At 33.0% G+C, this 18,299-nt stretch overlaps 1 protein-coding gene across 1 annotated transcript; it reads left to right on the top strand.

Moving 5' to 3' along the window:
• The first annotated feature begins 522 nt into the window (after window positions 1-522).
• LOC126828777 (peroxisomal acyl-coenzyme A oxidase 1) lies at window positions 523-14,616 on the top strand. Its single transcript, XM_056102108.1, has 15 exons — window positions 523-670; window positions 2,008-2,164; window positions 3,157-3,311; window positions 3,868-3,975; window positions 5,208-5,327; window positions 6,181-6,296; window positions 7,095-7,264; window positions 7,642-7,804; window positions 8,678-8,868; window positions 9,161-9,322; window positions 9,517-9,622; window positions 10,394-10,540; window positions 11,272-11,342; window positions 12,229-12,364; window positions 12,790-14,616. Exons 1-15 carry the CDS (start codon window positions 523-525, stop codon window positions 12,853-12,855), a joined length of 2,016 nt encoding a protein of 671 aa, XP_055958083.1. The 3' UTR covers window positions 12,856-14,616.
• Window positions 14,617-18,299: the final 3,683 nt, after the last annotated feature.

Genomic DNA, 18,299 nt, shown 5'->3' on the forward strand with positions numbered 1-18,299 from the left:
TATCTGGATCTTTGACCGTACCCCCGAGAAGTGGTCGAAACTACGCTAAAAATCCCGATAATTTTTCTCGGCCAACAACGTATTCGAAACAGGTTCACAATAACAATTTATTTAAAACCTTTAGAATGGCTAAGCAGCCGCAAACGACTGTGTATACCCGTTTTAATCTATTTTAAGGTTTCATAGAATAGATCTATACACCCTTTAATTAACTAAATTTAATCCGAATGATAATTATTTTAAAAAATGTGTTAGTCTTTAATACCCCCTTTTTTAAAAATCTTTTTAGACTACATTACTTTAACCTTTTTGCCCACTTCAGAGATAGTTCAGTAACCTTTCCGTTTTTTTGTGGTTTTTTTTTAAAAAAAAAAGCTGTCTCCTTCAAAAATGATTTATCTCTTTCGAGTCGTCTCGATTGCCTATTGAAACGTCTGGATGATCCCAATCCGGCTAGACCATGTTCTATTTATAACTCTATGGGCTAGATTTATACTGTCACGTGATACATAAGTAGTCAAAATGGCGAAATCGGTGAAGTTGATAAATAATGGGTTGAGGGTTAATCCTGATTTACAGAAGGAAAGAGATACTGGAACATTTAATATTGTAGAATTAACAAATATAATAGATGGCGGTCCTGAAAGAACAAAAAGAAGGCATGAATTGGGTGAGAACCAGGAGTAAACCTGAACATTTTCTCGTTTTGTTTGACATGAAGTGATGATTTATTTTTTTTTTTTTTGCTTGCCCTACTCTTGACTTTGGACTTTATTTCACATATTGGGACAAATGTTATTTTTTTATATGGAAAACTGGGCTAAATATCAAAATCTATCCATTACTCACATCCTGGTTAGATTTCATTCAGGCTAATGGTTCCACTGGCCCTAATTTTAACTGAGTAGGTCTTTTCATCCCACAACTGTTTCCCCCTGGGCTGTTTCATCGCAAATTTACACGGGTTGTTTCATACCACGAATATAGGGTCGTTTCATCTTATCAATTAAAAAAAGAGTATTATATTATGATTTTATAATAATTTATTCATCTAATAACAATAACAATATTATTCTCCACCGTTTTATGCCTCTAACCAATAATAAAATAGTTGTTTGGGGCATACACGGGCGAACATTCAGCCATTTGTTTAAAATTTCCTCTTGATTGAATGTAAAAGCAGAAAAAATAAAACAATGATTATGTCGAAACAGAGAATAATTATGAAACCTCAAAATAACAGCTTACAAAAAAGAAAGAAAATAGATCCATTCAGAACAGTTTTCAAAATACTCGATTCTCACATGATTTTTCATAATAAGTGTGTCTGTGACTAACCTGTCATTTATAAGTGTTTAACAGTTTAATTAACGATACTGTTAAGTTAAATGTACAACTTGGTTAATTAACTGCTATTACAATAACAAACTGGATGAAACAGCCCGTGATGAAACAGCCCAATAAGAAATAGGTTGGAATGAAACAGCCCGGGGTAAAACAGTCGTGAGATGAACTGACCCACACTCCAGCCACAGTAGTGGATGGTAAGACCTTCCTTTGCAGTAGTACATTGGTTCTTTGCACAAGTTTTGTAATCATAAGTACCTTAATTTTCAATTAAAATGTCCACAAAGTGTACTGCACATAGCTGAACATGTAATCAACCAATTCCCATTTGAATAAAGATAATAACCTATCACATTATTATGTGATTTGATCAAATCCAACAGCTATGCAATATTTCGTTTCTTTAGAATTATTTATTTCAGTTATTCAACTGTTACGCTATGTGTTCAGAATTGTGCATTTAAGACTATACGTATATTTGCGTAACAATTGATGTCGCTACAATATTGCTGCTAGCAATGATAGAAAAACAATTTGTGGACAGATTCTGAAACTGTTTTTTTTTTCTATTTTTTCCATCAAAACCAAAAGCTTATTCTTGGGTTGGAGTGATAAGACTATATTTGATTACAATTTTCCTTTATTTTTTTTAAAATCCAGAACAACTACTGTTTTCTGATCCAGTATTCACCAACCCTAACCGAGCATTTCTTTCAAAATCACAACTCTACGACTATGGTGTCCAGAAATCTGTCAAACTTTTTCATTTAAAGAGAAAATATCAGTGGAATGAAGAAGATTATTTTATGGCTGAATCGTAAGTTCTAAAACTAACATACAAACCCTGAGGTGTTATTTACTATACATAGAATTTCATGCATATTCCGGAAGCAATGGCCCGAGAAATCCCTCTCTGCCCATTGCTGGATTGACTTATGATACTTGAGCTTTTGAGGGAGTGTGTCTATTCTTTCCGTTCAATCAAATCTATCCCAAGTACAGCAACATGACAGCCCTTCGTTTAATCTGCGATCTTCCCTAAAACTTTGGACAGTGATTTAAGGTATTAAAAATGGTGAAAATACATTGTATTTGTTTACATTGTAACAGTTGATAGCCTCGTTTTGTAACGTAATTTGTTTTTCTGCAATATTTTGCTATGCACTGGTTAATTGTGCGTAAATATTTTCGTGAGTCATGACGTAACGTTATGTAAACGATGTGGAGCTCTGATTAAACCCAAATGACATTTTTACACAGTTAGGTATTGGTTGTTAATCGGACTATTGACCAGTCATAATTTGGAACAGAAATACTTGAGTGGGATTAGGTTTAATTAAACGAAACACTGCGAGGAGTATGGATTTGATGTAGAAATCAGACTTGTTACTACTGTTTCGTTTGACTTATCTTAATTTCTCCCAGTTATTATCACTAAATACAGGGTAAGAACCAGCAATCAAAATATTACTGTAATTCATAATCGTTCTATGAATATTTATAGGCTAATGTAAGCTACCGCTAACAATACACATTCTGCGTCTCTGTTGTATATAATTACTTGAAAAATTGTCTTTTGAAGGTAAACATTCACAGAACTAAATTCAGCTTTTATTATAACCAAATTTTGGCTCTGTGGAGAAACTTTTTAAGGATCATTTTTTTTACAAAGAATGAGGCAATACAACCAATATTATATGGAAATTTTTAATACGGTATATAATGCTTCAAAATTATATTGAGATCATTGATTTGGTTTTATTTATGTAAATCATCCTTTTTATTGTTTGATAAATTTTTATTTTTCAGTTTATTACGAAAGGAGATTTCTCTATCACTCCATCACACCATGTTTATCCCCGCCATTGAACGCTTAGCAACAGATGAACAGAAAGCAAAATGGCTTCCATTAGCCCAAAGTTTTAAAATCCTTGGAACATATGCTCAGACTGAGTTAGGGCATGGTAAGACTGATCTATTGCCTGTTATTGCTTGTGTTTACTAATTCATTTTTGTCTAATTATTTGGGAGGCACTGTGGCTCAATGGGGAAGAGGAAGACTGGCTCACTAACCTGGAGGTCCCATGTTCAATCCTTGCGTTGGCCCAGAAAGTTGATGGGTTTTTACGACGTGGTTCCTCCTTGTCTGTGGTGAAGGATCAAGGGACAGCGTATAGTCATTCGGATGGAACCAAAAACCAAGGTCCTGTGTACACATTGGCCTGCACATTAAAGATCCCTTGGCAGTTGGAATTTGATATAAGAGTAGACCATTGCACCGCTATCCAGTCAAAATTTACCTCATAACACACTGTATGGCATATGCCCTTCTTCATTAGCTCAATCGGAGCAGAAAAGTAAAACTTAAACAAGATTTCATGTTCAATAATTTGTAATGATTTATTTGTCAAGGGAAATAACTCCATTTTAATGTTTTAGTGATGAAAAAAAATGAATGTACCCACACAAGTTATTATGTATACGGTAGAGAAATTAATATTGAACTATTTTTGTGATTAGGAACAAATCTATTGGGCCTTGAAACCACAGCAACTTTCGACCAGTCAACAGATGAATTTGTTTTACGAACACCTAAAATTACATCCATGAAATGGTGGCCCGGTGGATGTAAGTATGAATACTTATAATTATCAACTCCGGTAGCGCAAACAAAAATCTTAAAGTATAAATTCTTTCATGAGTTCACTGGATTTCATACATGTAGGTCAAGAATAAAAAAAAATGTTGTTTATTTGAATGAATTTTTTAATGTATTGTAAGATGACAAACTGTCTTCATTTTAAAAAAATTCCATCTGTAAGGCCAACGATCTTGTGTTAACACTCGATAGGTAAAGCCAAATAACTTTTAAAATTAGTTATTAAACCAAATTCATAGTTTATATAATGCACTTGTATATTTATGGCCATTGACCTTTTTGAGGTAAATATCCAGTGGACTCTTGTCACTTCCGACATTTGAATACAACGGCATTCTGTGAATTCTGTCATTTTCATGACCCGATTAATTTCCTTATGTACTTCAACCAAAAAAGTTTTGAGTAATTCGGATTCTGAATATTCTGAATTACGACATCAATCAGCGGTTCTGTCACACGATTTGCGTTCAGTTAACATTGGATAATCCAGCCTTCAATCAGTGGGAGTTAACCGACAAGCAATCACCAATCAATTTTCTGTGTCGGTCTTGGTTGATTACCTTGATAATTTTATAATCTCTTGGTATAAGTATTCAATTGGCCGTACTACACTATCTGACATTTTAAAGTGAATAGATGAATTCAAAGAGTGGTTTAAGGGTGGGGACAAAGACAACCTGTCAGTCAATTGGTCGGCCAATTGTAAGCCTTGGATGACAAGTGCTATTTATTCAACGATTATTTATATTCAAAGTAAATTAATTGTTATGCAATTGTTTGATATAATGTATAAAAATTTGAATGTACAGTAAGCGTTATCATATTTTATGTTCTGTGTATTCGAGGGTGCATTATAATAAAACTTACAATACAGTATTCGAAGGTACAATAATACTTCCGGATTGACAGAGTCCACTATAGACTGTCTGTCTTGTTAGTAAATGTAGGCTAGATTAAAACTATTATTTGCTTTGTTTGTAAATATAAATATTATTTGTCTTATTGTTATTGATCGTTATTTATGTACATGTTTATATTGTATGCTGTCCTTTATGGACGTTCAGTACATAATCTTATTTTATCTTATCCTATGTATTATTTCATGTTTTCAACAGAATTTCACTTATTCTTTTGACATGAAAATATAATCTTAACAAAGGTAAATAATTGAAATTGTGTGTTTTTATTTCTTTATTTCCAGTGGGTAAATCAAGTACACATGCTATAGTTTTAGCTCAGTTAATAATTGATAATAAATCTTATGGCATGCATCCATTTATGGTACAACTACGTAGTTTAGATGACCATACTCCATTACCAGGTATAGTAAGCTACAATATAATATTTCCTCATAAACAAATCAATCTGAGAAAGAAAATGGTTTCTAGATAAATGTTGGGCCAGGTAGTAGTGTTGTATTCAACAAGATTTATCAAGTTACTTATCAGGACTAGTTGGAGGTTGGGGGGGGTGTGTGTTGTATGGCCGAATGGTTAGCACACGCGCGTTGTATCATATGGCCTGTCATTGAGTCAACTGGCGTGGTTTCGATCCCCGGTTTTACGTGACAAGGAGTAGGGTTGCCTGTCCAGCCTCATGGGTTTTCTCCGGGTCTTCCGGTTTCCTCCCACTGCTAAAGACCCCTACGCGCAAGCAAATTATTGAAAATGACCTAGTCTGTGTCGAGTGGACATTAAACCCCATTTCTCTTTCTCTCTCTCTCTAGTTGGAGGTCTCAGGTTCGATTCCGGTGTTGGCCGAGAAAGTTCATGGAAAATGTCTGGCGTGATTTCCCCTTCTCAGTGATGCAGGATGAGACGAAAATCTGTGGTCCTGTGTACACATTGGCATGCACGTAAAAGATCCCTTGAAAGATGGAATTCGATATAAGAGTAGGTGTAGTGCTGCTACTCTGGAAAAGTTTCCCTCACAGCACACTATGACGTAAGCCCATCTTCATTAGCCCAGTTTGGAGCAGAACAGTAGGACGTTAAACCCCATTTGATTTCATTTACCAGGACTAGAAAGAAATGTTTACTGTTTGGGAATGGGATTCCTGTGGTGGGTTAAATTCAAAGAAGAGTAGGGGGAAAGGCTACTGCATGGGCAAAATGCTCTCCCTAGCACTTGCCAATAAAAAAGATCTTAAACTTCATTTTCTCCCTGTATTGTAGGTATAAAAGTAGGTGATATTGGACCAAAGATTGCTATTAATACAGTTGATAATGGTTTCCTTATATTAAATCAAGTTCGAATACCTAGAGATCAGATGTTGATGAAGAATGCCAAGGTTTGTAGACAATGTTTATTTGTTACGGCTCAGTTGTAACTACTTATTTTTTGGTTACCTAAAGGCTAACAGCTTCAGATTTTATTTAATGAATTTTAAACTATAATAATGTCTCCTGTTTTAATATAAGTTTTCCTGTAAATAAGCATGATAAGTTATCAATTTTTATCGAGTTTACAAATTTTTGTCAACATCTCAACTGTGGGTCGGATTTAAAGATAAATTGGGTTCAAGAATGATATAATGTCCAAAAGTAAAACAGAAGGATTATATATATTTGGATTAAAAGCAGAAGGAGATAAGCAGTTTGACAAAAATAAGTCTACCCTTCCCCAATATTAACTTTGGTTGAAAGAGTTGTTAAAATATAGGAGCCATCAATGAATTTTTGTTTTAGAATGAATTGGTTTCTTCAGTATGATTACATATTTAATTATTATTATTACACATTTCTATAGTGTACAAGTGCCACATAAATGTGCTCATGTTCATATTACAAAGACATAGATCAAGGCAATATTACGTTTACATAATAATAGAAGATAACAATGAATATTAGGTTTTATAATTTTAAGTCTCAGTTGAAGATATGGGTTTTCCTTAAAATAAATTTAACAAAACTAACACAGTTATATGGGACAACAATCACTGGTTTATTATACACTAGCATGACGTTTCGATAATTGATTGTTGTCCCATATAACTGTGTTAGTTTTGTTATGTTTTCCAATCGCTAAATGCCACTAAAGGATTATGTTAAAATAAATTTATTAAATTAAATAAATATATATTTTATAGGTATCTAGAAGTGGTAAATTCACATCTGTAGGTAACAGTAAAGCTAATTACGCTACTATGATGTTAGTTCGTGTTAATATGACCAATTGGGCAGCTAATATTGCATGTGGTTCTGTGACAGCAGCCATGAGATATAGTTGTGTTAGACGTCAATCTGCTCTAAAACCTGGGTAAGTACAGGACATGAATAATTTACAGTGATTAATGGTTTTAGACTCGATACATACTGTTTGATTACTGCCACATTCTTCCATATCCCATCTCCATGTAGTACAATTTCAGTCATTTCGTTCTCATAACTAGATATAGCTTGATGGATAATTATCATCTACAAAAGAAAAGATATATTTAAATATTAGCATCAACATGAACAAAATAGCAAATCATATCAACAACATTTATCAACGCTATTAAATAAACAAAACAGATCAACAACATTTGTCATGGGCATTAGCAATTTATAATTAGATACATGGAAAAATGGACAGCTTTTAAGTTTTTTCTATTCACAGTCTAAGCATTAATTTGTTTCTTTATAATTTTTAAGGGGTGAAGAAGAACAGGTTATAAATTATCAATCTCAACAATATAAATTATTTCCAGCACTAGCTACAGCTTACGCTCTCACATTTGCTTCTCAACAGTTACATGATTATTATTATAAAATATATCCACAGTTAGCTCGAGGTAGTTATACAAATCTAGCTGAGGTAAGTCATCGCCTTTCTCTACTTTTATAATTTCTTTAGTTAAAGTGTTTGTGCATTATTTGCATTTTTCAAAAAGATCAGAAATTTTTAGAGAAATACAAAAGATCAGAAATTCTTAGAGAAATACAAAAGACCAGAAATTCTTAGAGAAATACATTCGATCTGTACTTATATAATTCTGGCTGAGTTAATTTCTTTATTTAAAGTCGTCATGCATTATTTGCTTTTTTTGAAAAGATCAGAATTTCTTAGAGAAATACAAAAGGTAAAAAATTCTTAGAGAAATACAAAAGACCAGATATTCTTAGAGAAATACAATCCATCAGAAATTACCCATTTAAATACTTATCTATCGATCCATTTTTCGAAAAGTGTCATCAGTATTGCATTCATTCGGATTAAAAAGAAGTCCATCAAAACATTTCCTCAAAACTTACAGGTGTCTCTGACTCTATTCTATATATCATCTGAAGTGAATGTCGAATGCTAACAAGTAATCAATTCATCATATCTTTGTCATACTGAATGGAATTGAAACATTATTAATTAGACAGACATTTCTTTTAGAGATTCAACTTTCATTAACAATCCCTCAAATTTCACACAGAGACTTTAAACAGACCTAATTCCTTCGAGTTTCCTAGTTTCTTTAAATCCCTAGTGAATTCTAATATTTATTCGGGCCAGATTGGTTCAGTAATTTAAAAGATGAATTCACATGTAGTATGTAGTTCACACATTGACCATGTTCACTGACTTACTTCTCCCTTCTTATTTGCAACTGAACCGGATTATTTTCACAGCTCTGACTCGAAAGAATTTTCTACAAAACATTCTACTTTCATTTTAATCATTTAGTTATAATTATTGTAGCTTCACAGTCAGTCCTCAGCACTTAAGGCTATATCAGGAGAGCTGTCCGTTCACCATTCGGAGATATGTCGTCGAGCTTGTGGTGGTCATGGTTACCTGTGGTATGCTGGTTTAGGTGAAGCTGTGGCTGGTGGAGCATCGATCATAACGGCAGAAGGTGAAAATACTGTTTTATATCAACAAACGGCCAGGTGAGATTTTTACAAGGATTACAAACAAACGCTCTGCTTTATACTATTTTGAGACATCTGGTCGTGTATGGACCTATGGTGAAGATCGAGTCAGAATTTAATGTTTTAATTAATATTCTAGGGACAGCTAGTAAATCAACCATCTTTAATTTGTGACCTTTTGTATTGTCTAAAAATTTCTATTGTATTTTTTTTATCGTAGGTATTTCTCCAAGAATTTCTGACTTTTTTTTGTATTCTCTAAGAATTTCTGTTGTATTTTTGTATCCCTGTTTATATTATTATATTGTAGATATCTAATGAAACAAGTAGCATTAAACGTTTCTGGTCAAACACTGAATGGGTTTACTTCCTACTTAAATAATGATGATATTTATGTTAATCCGATAGAGAAATCAGAACATTGCCATGATCTACAAATACTCACTGATATATATCAGAATATGGCAAATAGGTGAGTTTTTCTGCAACATAAAATTACATATTAAGTGCCCAAATATTTCATATGGACTTATCAGATCTGTTTGTTTATATGACTGTGACAAAAATATAGCTCTAGTGTATATATGTTTTATTGAGCTATAAATTAAAGTTTCATTAGTTATTGTGTGATACATGTACATGGATATTTTTTTTTAAATTTTGTAGAATTATCAAGAAGACTGCCCATAGATTACATGCTGACATGTCAAGTGGTTTGGAACAGCATATAGCATGGAATAAAAATATGATTCAACTAGTCAGATCAGCTCAGGTAAAAAAATTTGATTTAGCAAAGGTACTAATATCATGGACTTCTATTACATGTGTATGTATACAATTGGTCAAGTCAGGTATGGTATAATAAACACTGGTGCAGCTAGTCTGATCAGATCTATTACAAACATGATGCAGCTAGTCAAATCAGATTTTTTACAACCACTGGTGCTACTAGTCAGATCAGATCTATTACAAACATGATGCAGCTAGTCAAATCAGATCTATTACAAACACTGGTGCTGCTAGTCAGATCAGATCTATTACAAACATGATGCAGCTAGGTAGATCAGATCTATTACAAAAATAATGCAGCTAGGTAGATCAGATCTATTACAAAAATAATGCAGCTAGGTAGATCAGATCTATTACAAACATAATGCAGCTAGTTAGATCAGATTTATTACAAACACTGATGCTGCTAGTTAGATCAGATCTATTACAAACATGATGCAGCTAGTCAAATCAGATCTATTACAAACATGATGCAGCTAGTCAAATCAGATCTATTACAAACACTGGTGCTGCTAGTCAGATCAGATCTATTACAAACATGATGCAGCTAGGTAGATCAGATCTATTACAAATATGACGCAGCTAGTCACATCAGATCTATTACAAACACTGGTGCTGCTAGTCAGATCAGATCTATTACAAACATGATGCAGCTAGTCAGATCAGAATTAAACAAAGAATGAAGTGTTTTGTATTCAGTTCAATGTCAATGTATTTTAAATAATAAAACAATGTACTTATTTGTATTTTATAGGTTCACAGTCACATGTCTATAGTTAAAGCTTTTATAACTAGTGTACAATCATTGGTACTAAGTCCAGTTTTAAAACAAGTATTACATCGATTGTGTGTGTTTTATTGTTTATATGGTATCATCAATAACTCAGGTGATTTTATAGAGGTAAGTTCATCAATAACTCAGGTGATTTTATAGAGGTAAGTTCATCAATAACCCAGGTAATTTTACAGAGGTAAGTTCATCAATAACCCAGGTGATTTTGTGATTTTATAGAGGTAAGTTCATCAATAGGTGATTTTATAGAATAAATTCATCAATAACCCAGCTCATTTTATGGAGGTAAGTATATTCATAACACCAGTGATTTTTTAGAGGTAAGTTCCTCAATAACTTAAGTGACTTTATAGAGGTAAGTTCATCAATAAATCAGGTGATTTTATAGAAGTAATCAGGTGATTTTAAAGAGATAAGTTCATATTCGAGTAGGTATGTACAGAATCTTTCTGTTTAAGATTTTATGTTTGAAATAAAAAATTGGAAAGATATTTCAAGGAGAAATGATATGAATACAAAAATGTGTTAGCTATAATGTAAACTTCAAGAAAGAGAAGATGTATCTGCTATTCTAGAAGGGGTATCTATACCCTGCAAAATACCCAACACAACTCGTGAATGTGGCAAATGTTTTTTGGCCTGGATTTCGGGTACCTTTAAAATTTTCGGAATTCCTTATTTTGCATGCAATAGGAATAACAATGTGTTCTGCCGAGCAACAATTTTACTGTTGTGTAAATAGTGAAAGATGTATAGTGTATATAGTGTTTGGCACTTTTCGCATGCATACGTGTATGGAATTTGTGCATATATACACTATTATTACTGTATATTTTCAGACATCATCTATAAACCTAAATCAGCTAGAATTGATGAGAGAAGAAGAAATCAAACTATTGTCACAAATCAGGTAAATAATGAATTCTTTATTCTTTTTACTTGTATTAACCTTGTTAAGCAATCGTTCAGTTAGGGGCCATAATCCAGGAAGTTATGGTCTGAAATATGCAAATATCGATAGAAGCTGAGATCTTTGGGATATACACTTTTGAGTTTCATCAAAATCTGGGGTTTTGATGGTTTTCAAATGATTATCTCTCATTGTATATAGATGTATGTCTTTGTTCCATATTTTGTATATATATCTTTATTTGTACTATGGTTGCCATTCTTTGCTTGATAAAGACGGGACAACCCATGTCGAAACGTCGCTGAAATAAATCCTTTAAGTAACTTGTATTCCGTATAATTGTGTCATGTGTTAATATATACGTCCACATGAAAATGTATAAAAACTGTTCCATTAATTACCAAGCGTTCATATGTCCAGCTGTAAAGGAAAATAGTTTAAACATTGTATGACTATAAACTGCACCATGCTAAATCCTGGCAGTCTTACAATGTACCACTTTCAAAATAAGTGAGAAAGAGAAATGGGGTTTAACGTCCACTCGACACAACTAGGTCATTTCGGGACTAAAAAATGGTTCAATTTTATTTCAATAATTCTCTTGCGCGTAGGGGTCCTTAGCAGTGGGAGGAAACCGGAGGACCCGGAGAAAACCCACGAGGTTGGACAGGTGACCCTACTCCTTGTCACGTACAACTGGGGAATCGAAACAACGCCAGTTGACTCAATGACAGTCCTAATGATACAGCACACTCGCGCTAACCATTCGGCCATCCAACCCCCCAAAATAAGTGAGTGAACTTACTCCATTTTGCTGAAGTCTTTGATCATGATTAATATCTATTATACTTGATATTTATTTTACACAACTATTATTGTTTACTAGACCTGATGCTGTATCATTGGTAGATGCGTTTGATATACATGATGAAACTCTATGTTCCGTATTAGGCGTTTACGATGGAAATGTTTATGAAAAACTTTACGAATCGACACAACAAGAACCTATGAACAAAACAGATGTAAGTAGAATTTTGATTTGTTTGTCAGGTCAAAGTAATAAAATAATGCTTGGTCAGTTAGATTAAAATAATATAATGATGTTTGAAATCTTAGCTAGCAATATAGGTACCTGTATTGCATTGAAAAAAGGGGTTAAAATTCATAGTGAACAGATTCTGAAATGCTATAAACAAAGATAATCCCTTTAAAATTTATAATTTAAAAATATATACAAGATGTGGGATAATGCTAAATTGTGACATTCTTTAAAAAAAAAATTGTGCTAGTAGAAGTTGGAAGTAAAGCCCTGATCTGTTGTAAAATTTCAAGAATTCATATAGATTTCATTCAAAGTCTTTACAATTCCAATCATGTAAAGACACATTAGTTGTTTTATAGTAACTGGTTAAAATTTATGTCTGAACCTATATTTTTATTGTTTCAGGTTCATCCATCTTACTATAAGTATATCAGAGATCTTCTTCATAGTACACCACAGTCTAAACTATAAACAATATTTTTCTTATTTTTATTCCACATCTTATGTTTTAAATTTAATTTCCAAATGGCAAAGTGAATTAATTGTGAATGGGCATGATTTGTACTCACACGAAATATACATAAATATTTTTGTAAAGTCTGATTATATTTAAGGGAACAGGAGGCTATTGTAGGAGATCAGATCAATTCCATCCTTTCAAATGACAATCAAAAAATTTGAGCTGTTGAAATTAATAATTTGGCAAGATATTTCAATCTAAGATTCTATTTTGAAGAAAAGCGATGTAAATAGGTAAACATTACATAATTATAATTTTTCCTCCGGTCATGTGGAAACTCCTTCAAATTAGATTATTTTTGAAGACCATTTCTCATGGCTATTTTTGTTCACTAAACGGTATATCTTAAAAACAAATTGGTGAAAATGTTAATCATTATAAAGTGACATATTTGGAATATTTGGGAGTTGCAAATGGCAAAATACACCTTTGGACCACTTTCTTTGTATAAACAATTAGGAGTTACTGAAGTATAGCTCACATCCTTTTAAATTAGGATTAATCACATCACGAGGAAAATTATATTTTTACTAATTTTTGATATATTTAATGCCTTGGACTTTGAAGACTGTTGCCTTATGGTCTCCCGAAATTTGACCTCTACAAGAAATCAAACCTCAGTGTTGTAAATTGTTTCAATGGCATTTAGTAATTGAACTTGAATAGACAAGTCTCAATTCTATGGAATACAATTACTGTTTATTAATGAGGGTTGTTTTGACCAGGCCTCTCAAGTCTTTAAGAAGCAATGTTGTATATTGTGCAATGATAGTCAAATATAATGATATTATATAATGTTGATACATACATTTTATTTATTGTAGTCATTCCGGTGTGTGTATATGTACAGGTTTCTTTGCTTTTGTTTTTAAATGATACAATTAAGAATATAAAAATGGAAAATCTTCTAAACAATAACAGTATGAAGAAAGACTCTTTATCGTATAAAATATATCATAAGTAAAGTACTAAAAATATGTGCATTTCTGAGTAATTACATGTAAATGTTTAGAGTATAATTAAATATCTTCAAGACCATACCCGTCTGTAGATTAAAAGGCGTATAACTAACATTCAACATGAAAAACAAATTAAAATTCAATATTGAACTAACCAGTCGCAAACGACTGCCATTCAATGTGGTCTGCTCAGGTATTTCACCATAACTGATTCGACAGTACAATACAAATTTAAAATTGAATATACATCAGTATATTCATTCATATAGTATTTATATACATTAATATATGCTTTTCAACCATTATATTTATGTTTTAAGGTTCCAAAGAACAGAGCTATACGCCCTTTAAAAACACTGGCATGAAGTAAAAAAATCGCGACTTGAGTGGTTATTACAGCATTTAGCATTTAGTAACAAGAGATTGTTTTGTTTGGGTGGATATTTAACTTTTTAAATTCTTGCCACAAGTTTTTAGTCTAGTATTGTGATATTTTTTTGTTTATTATCAAAATGTTTTAATGGATACATGTATTTGATTTGATTAATTGATTTTTTTTTATTTCCTACAATTTTAACTAAAAAATGGTATTTTTGTGACATTTTTTTTAGAATGCTGTAATTGATTACATATTTCATATGATTAGTTTATTTTTTTCTCTTTATTTCCAACAATTTTAATTTAAAAAATTTTTGTGACATGTTTTTAGAATGCTGTAATTAATTATATATTTGAAATATACGTCTGATATAACCTTGATTGATTTATCTTTTTGTTCATCTGTGAGATGGATTTTGTCGAATTTTGGTGATTTCAACTTAAAGGAGCTAAATCGCTAACATTTGGGACCTAGAAATTCACAAAAGTGGATCGCAACGCATATACTGTAATATGAATGTATATAAACTGATTTACATTTAATGGTTTCTGTTTTTACTCCAATTTCAAATCAGTTATGTTCAGCGAAATAAGTCAGCAATCTCAATCGAGTGCAAATTTCTAGCGTCTAGTTATTCTAGTCTACATAACTCCATTTGATTTGGTGCAATGTGTCTAGCCTCGTCCCTCGAGTCTCTCAATACAAGTTATACAACTGGGGCTGAAGCGCATTATGGTACACGATTCGTGTACCAATGTTAAAAAAATTATTTTATCTTAAATATCGGATATCAGAAGCTCATCTTTTCCCGGTAAGTTTACATCATCAATGTTGATTTAAATTGACCAATAATTCGTGTTTTCGATGTCGAAGTTTTTGGAGGATTTTGAGTTACGGACTTAGGTCCTTTAATTCAGTGTGATAGTCTGTACTGTTTCCTCTGTGTTTTGTTGAGATTGTTTTGTATTATGTACTGTTTCTTCTGTGTTTTGTTGAGATTGTTTTGTATTATGTACTGTTTCTTATGTATTTTGTTGAGATTGTTTTGTATTATGTACTGTTTCTTCTGTGTTTTGATGAGATTGTTTTGTATTATGTACTGTTTCTTCTGTATTTTGTTGAGATTGTTTTGTATTGTGTACTGTTTCTGCTGTGGTTTGTTGAGATTGTTTTGTATTATGAACTGTTTCTGCTGTGGTTTGTTGAGATTGTTTTGTATTATGAACTGTTTCTTCTGGGTTTTGTTGAGATTGTTTTGTATTATGTTTTGTTTCTGCTATGGTTTGTTGAGATTGCTTTGTATTATGTACTGTATCTTCTGTGTTTTGTTGAGATTGCTTTGTATTATGAACCATTTCTGCTGTGGTTTGTTGAGATTGCTTTGTATTATGTACTGTATCATCTGTGTTTTGTTGAGATTGTTTTGTATTATGTACATTTTCTTCTGTGAATTGTGGAGATTGTTCTGTATTAATGTACTGTTTGTTCTATAGTATTCTGCGATTGCTTTGTGTTGTCTACAACATCTGATATCACTTCACATGTAAAACTAGCAGTACTCCTGTGTGTATGGAGCTGGCTCACTACATGATCTATGTGTTAAAAATATATTTGGAACCTGTTTAACCAGTTCTATCACATATGTGATAATGACTGACATATTGTCCTTTAAATACGACAAAGAGTGGGCGAAAACGTCGTTGTCCAGGTCAAGTACTATTAATAGAAGCCGACTGGTTGGGTTTAAGAATTTGTGAGAGAGGTTAAGTCTCCACATAAGCACTGACCGAGGATGATGGAAATTCAATTCATGGTATTTCTTAGTTTTATGAAAATATATAATGTAAATTAAAATTATATACAAAGTCCGAAAGTCGGCTGGTGGTACTGGTCTTATTGGCATCGGCCTTAGTTGGTGCTTGTGGTCTTCGGTCTTCTGGTATTTTTGTTTCTGAAGAAAAAGAATAAATTTGAGGCTCTCGGTTGAGAGCCACATTAGTGTGTTTCTTACTAGAGATTGGATTGTCTAAAAAAAAAGTTTTTGTTCCACTATCTTGTTAGGGCTATGAATTATTATATCTAGTTGATTTTTATTTACTAAGAGTTAGGGCTAGGGTTTGATATATTTTAGGGTGAGGGCTGGTCTTTATCAGATTTTTATTTTTAGAATATGTGAATAGGTTTTTGTGTAAAGATGAAGATTGGTTCTGTAATCCGCATCGTGATTAGATCAACATAACCCACCTGCCCCAGCTCACTTTATCCTATATAAGGTTGGATGGAATCTTATTATTGTGGTGTCTTTTACGAGGAGGAAGGGGGGGGGGGGGATAAGCGCACATATGCCGCCCTGTCGGTCTTGTCGCGATTCACGATGCCTGAGCTCTTACTTCTCTGCATTGCGATCATTTACGAGGAGGGGTGGGGGGGTATACGCGCACATATGCCACCCTGTCGGTCTTGTCGCGATTCACGATGCCCGAGCTCTTACTTCTCTGCATTGCGGTCCAAATATTCACCGACATTAAGAATCCACAGTAGCATCTTTTTGTCAATAACGCCCAGAATAATGCAAAAAGTAATCAACAAGGAAAGATATGCATATTCTATACATCTTGATTCAATCGATAATTTCAATTATCAATAATTCTTTTATGAAATCATTTAAATTTAGGATATGGTGTGTAGAATAAATCTGTCACATATAATTATTTCCTTGGCGGTCCCCTGCAATACTTAGGACGCTATTGACAAAACAAACCGCTCCCGTCGGTGTAGGGCCGCAGCATTTGTATATTAATGAAGCATTAATGAAACCCCACGAACCAAACGAATAGAAATGGTAAAACAAACGTATGAGAAAGTAGAAGATTATGCGGTAACGATTAACGGAGTCGCATCCGGGGAAATAATTCTCTACAGCTACCTGTAAGGATATTACTCAAATTGACAATTATTACCACGTGTAAAGTTTTAGTTTTAACCTAGAGTTCTAGACAGCCCGTGTCACTAGCCCCACATTACTGAGGTAATATAACTTTACTGTGACCATTTGATTATTACAAGGTGTGAACAGATCGGTGTATATATAAGTAAGATATATAGTCTGGGTATTTTGATTCCGGCACCGGTTTTTCTACAAGTTTAAATATTACAAAATCTCTGCAATATAACATAATTTTAAAAAATCCAAAATAAACAGACACACCCATTTTATTGAAGGTCATGTGGATGCATATAATTATGCCTAAATGTTAGTTTACGGTCAAATTGTTATGAAATTGTATTAAATTATTAATTAATCTCCACAAAAGATCAAAATGTATTTCTGGACAAGAGATGGTGATATTAGCTTTCTATGTTTGGTGAAATTGGCGCGGTGACGACGCCATGGGAGGAAGGGCTAAAAATAAATAAAATAATGTATTCTGGTCGATGTAAAAGATGTGCCTCGTCGCTGCCCACTTCGTTTGGAAAATCATGGTGTCCATTTATGCACGATAACGTTATTGTATAATCAGGCGACTAGGCCCTTGGGTTGAATTGCTACCCAACATAAAAAAAGTACTAATACAAGACCAAACATAATTTTAAATGAACGTGAATTCAGGATTAACATCTTACTGGTGTGCCCTAGTCGGTTGTCCAGGCAAAATTTCACCCATAGCGCACTGTGTTGCGTATGTCCGTCTTCATTAGCGCAGTCAGTACTGCGTTAAACACCATTTCATTTGCAGCAGCCCTTACGGGTGATTACAATTATACGTTTGAACTACTGGTCCCAGCTCCACACCTTTAAATTCAACAAATATATCATTAGACCTGCAGTAAAACGTAAAACAATACACCTAGTATTTTAATCAAGTTAGTTTTTAGATCACGTGGTTTTATTTTTACAGGTTGAATTTATTTATAAATCATTTCACTCATGCACCTGTTTATGTAATGTCGAACAAAGGCAACATTTTATATTTAACATTAGGAATAGGTTTTGTGAACTTATTGTTTTCAGAACTTAAAGATATACCAACAGCACTCGTGAAAATTTATTATCTAA

The sequence above is a fragment of the Patella vulgata genome, chromosome 7 (assembly GCF_932274485.2).
Source record: "Patella vulgata chromosome 7, xgPatVulg1.2, whole genome shotgun sequence".
Lineage (NCBI taxonomy): Eukaryota > Metazoa > Mollusca > Gastropoda > Patellidae > Patella > Patella vulgata.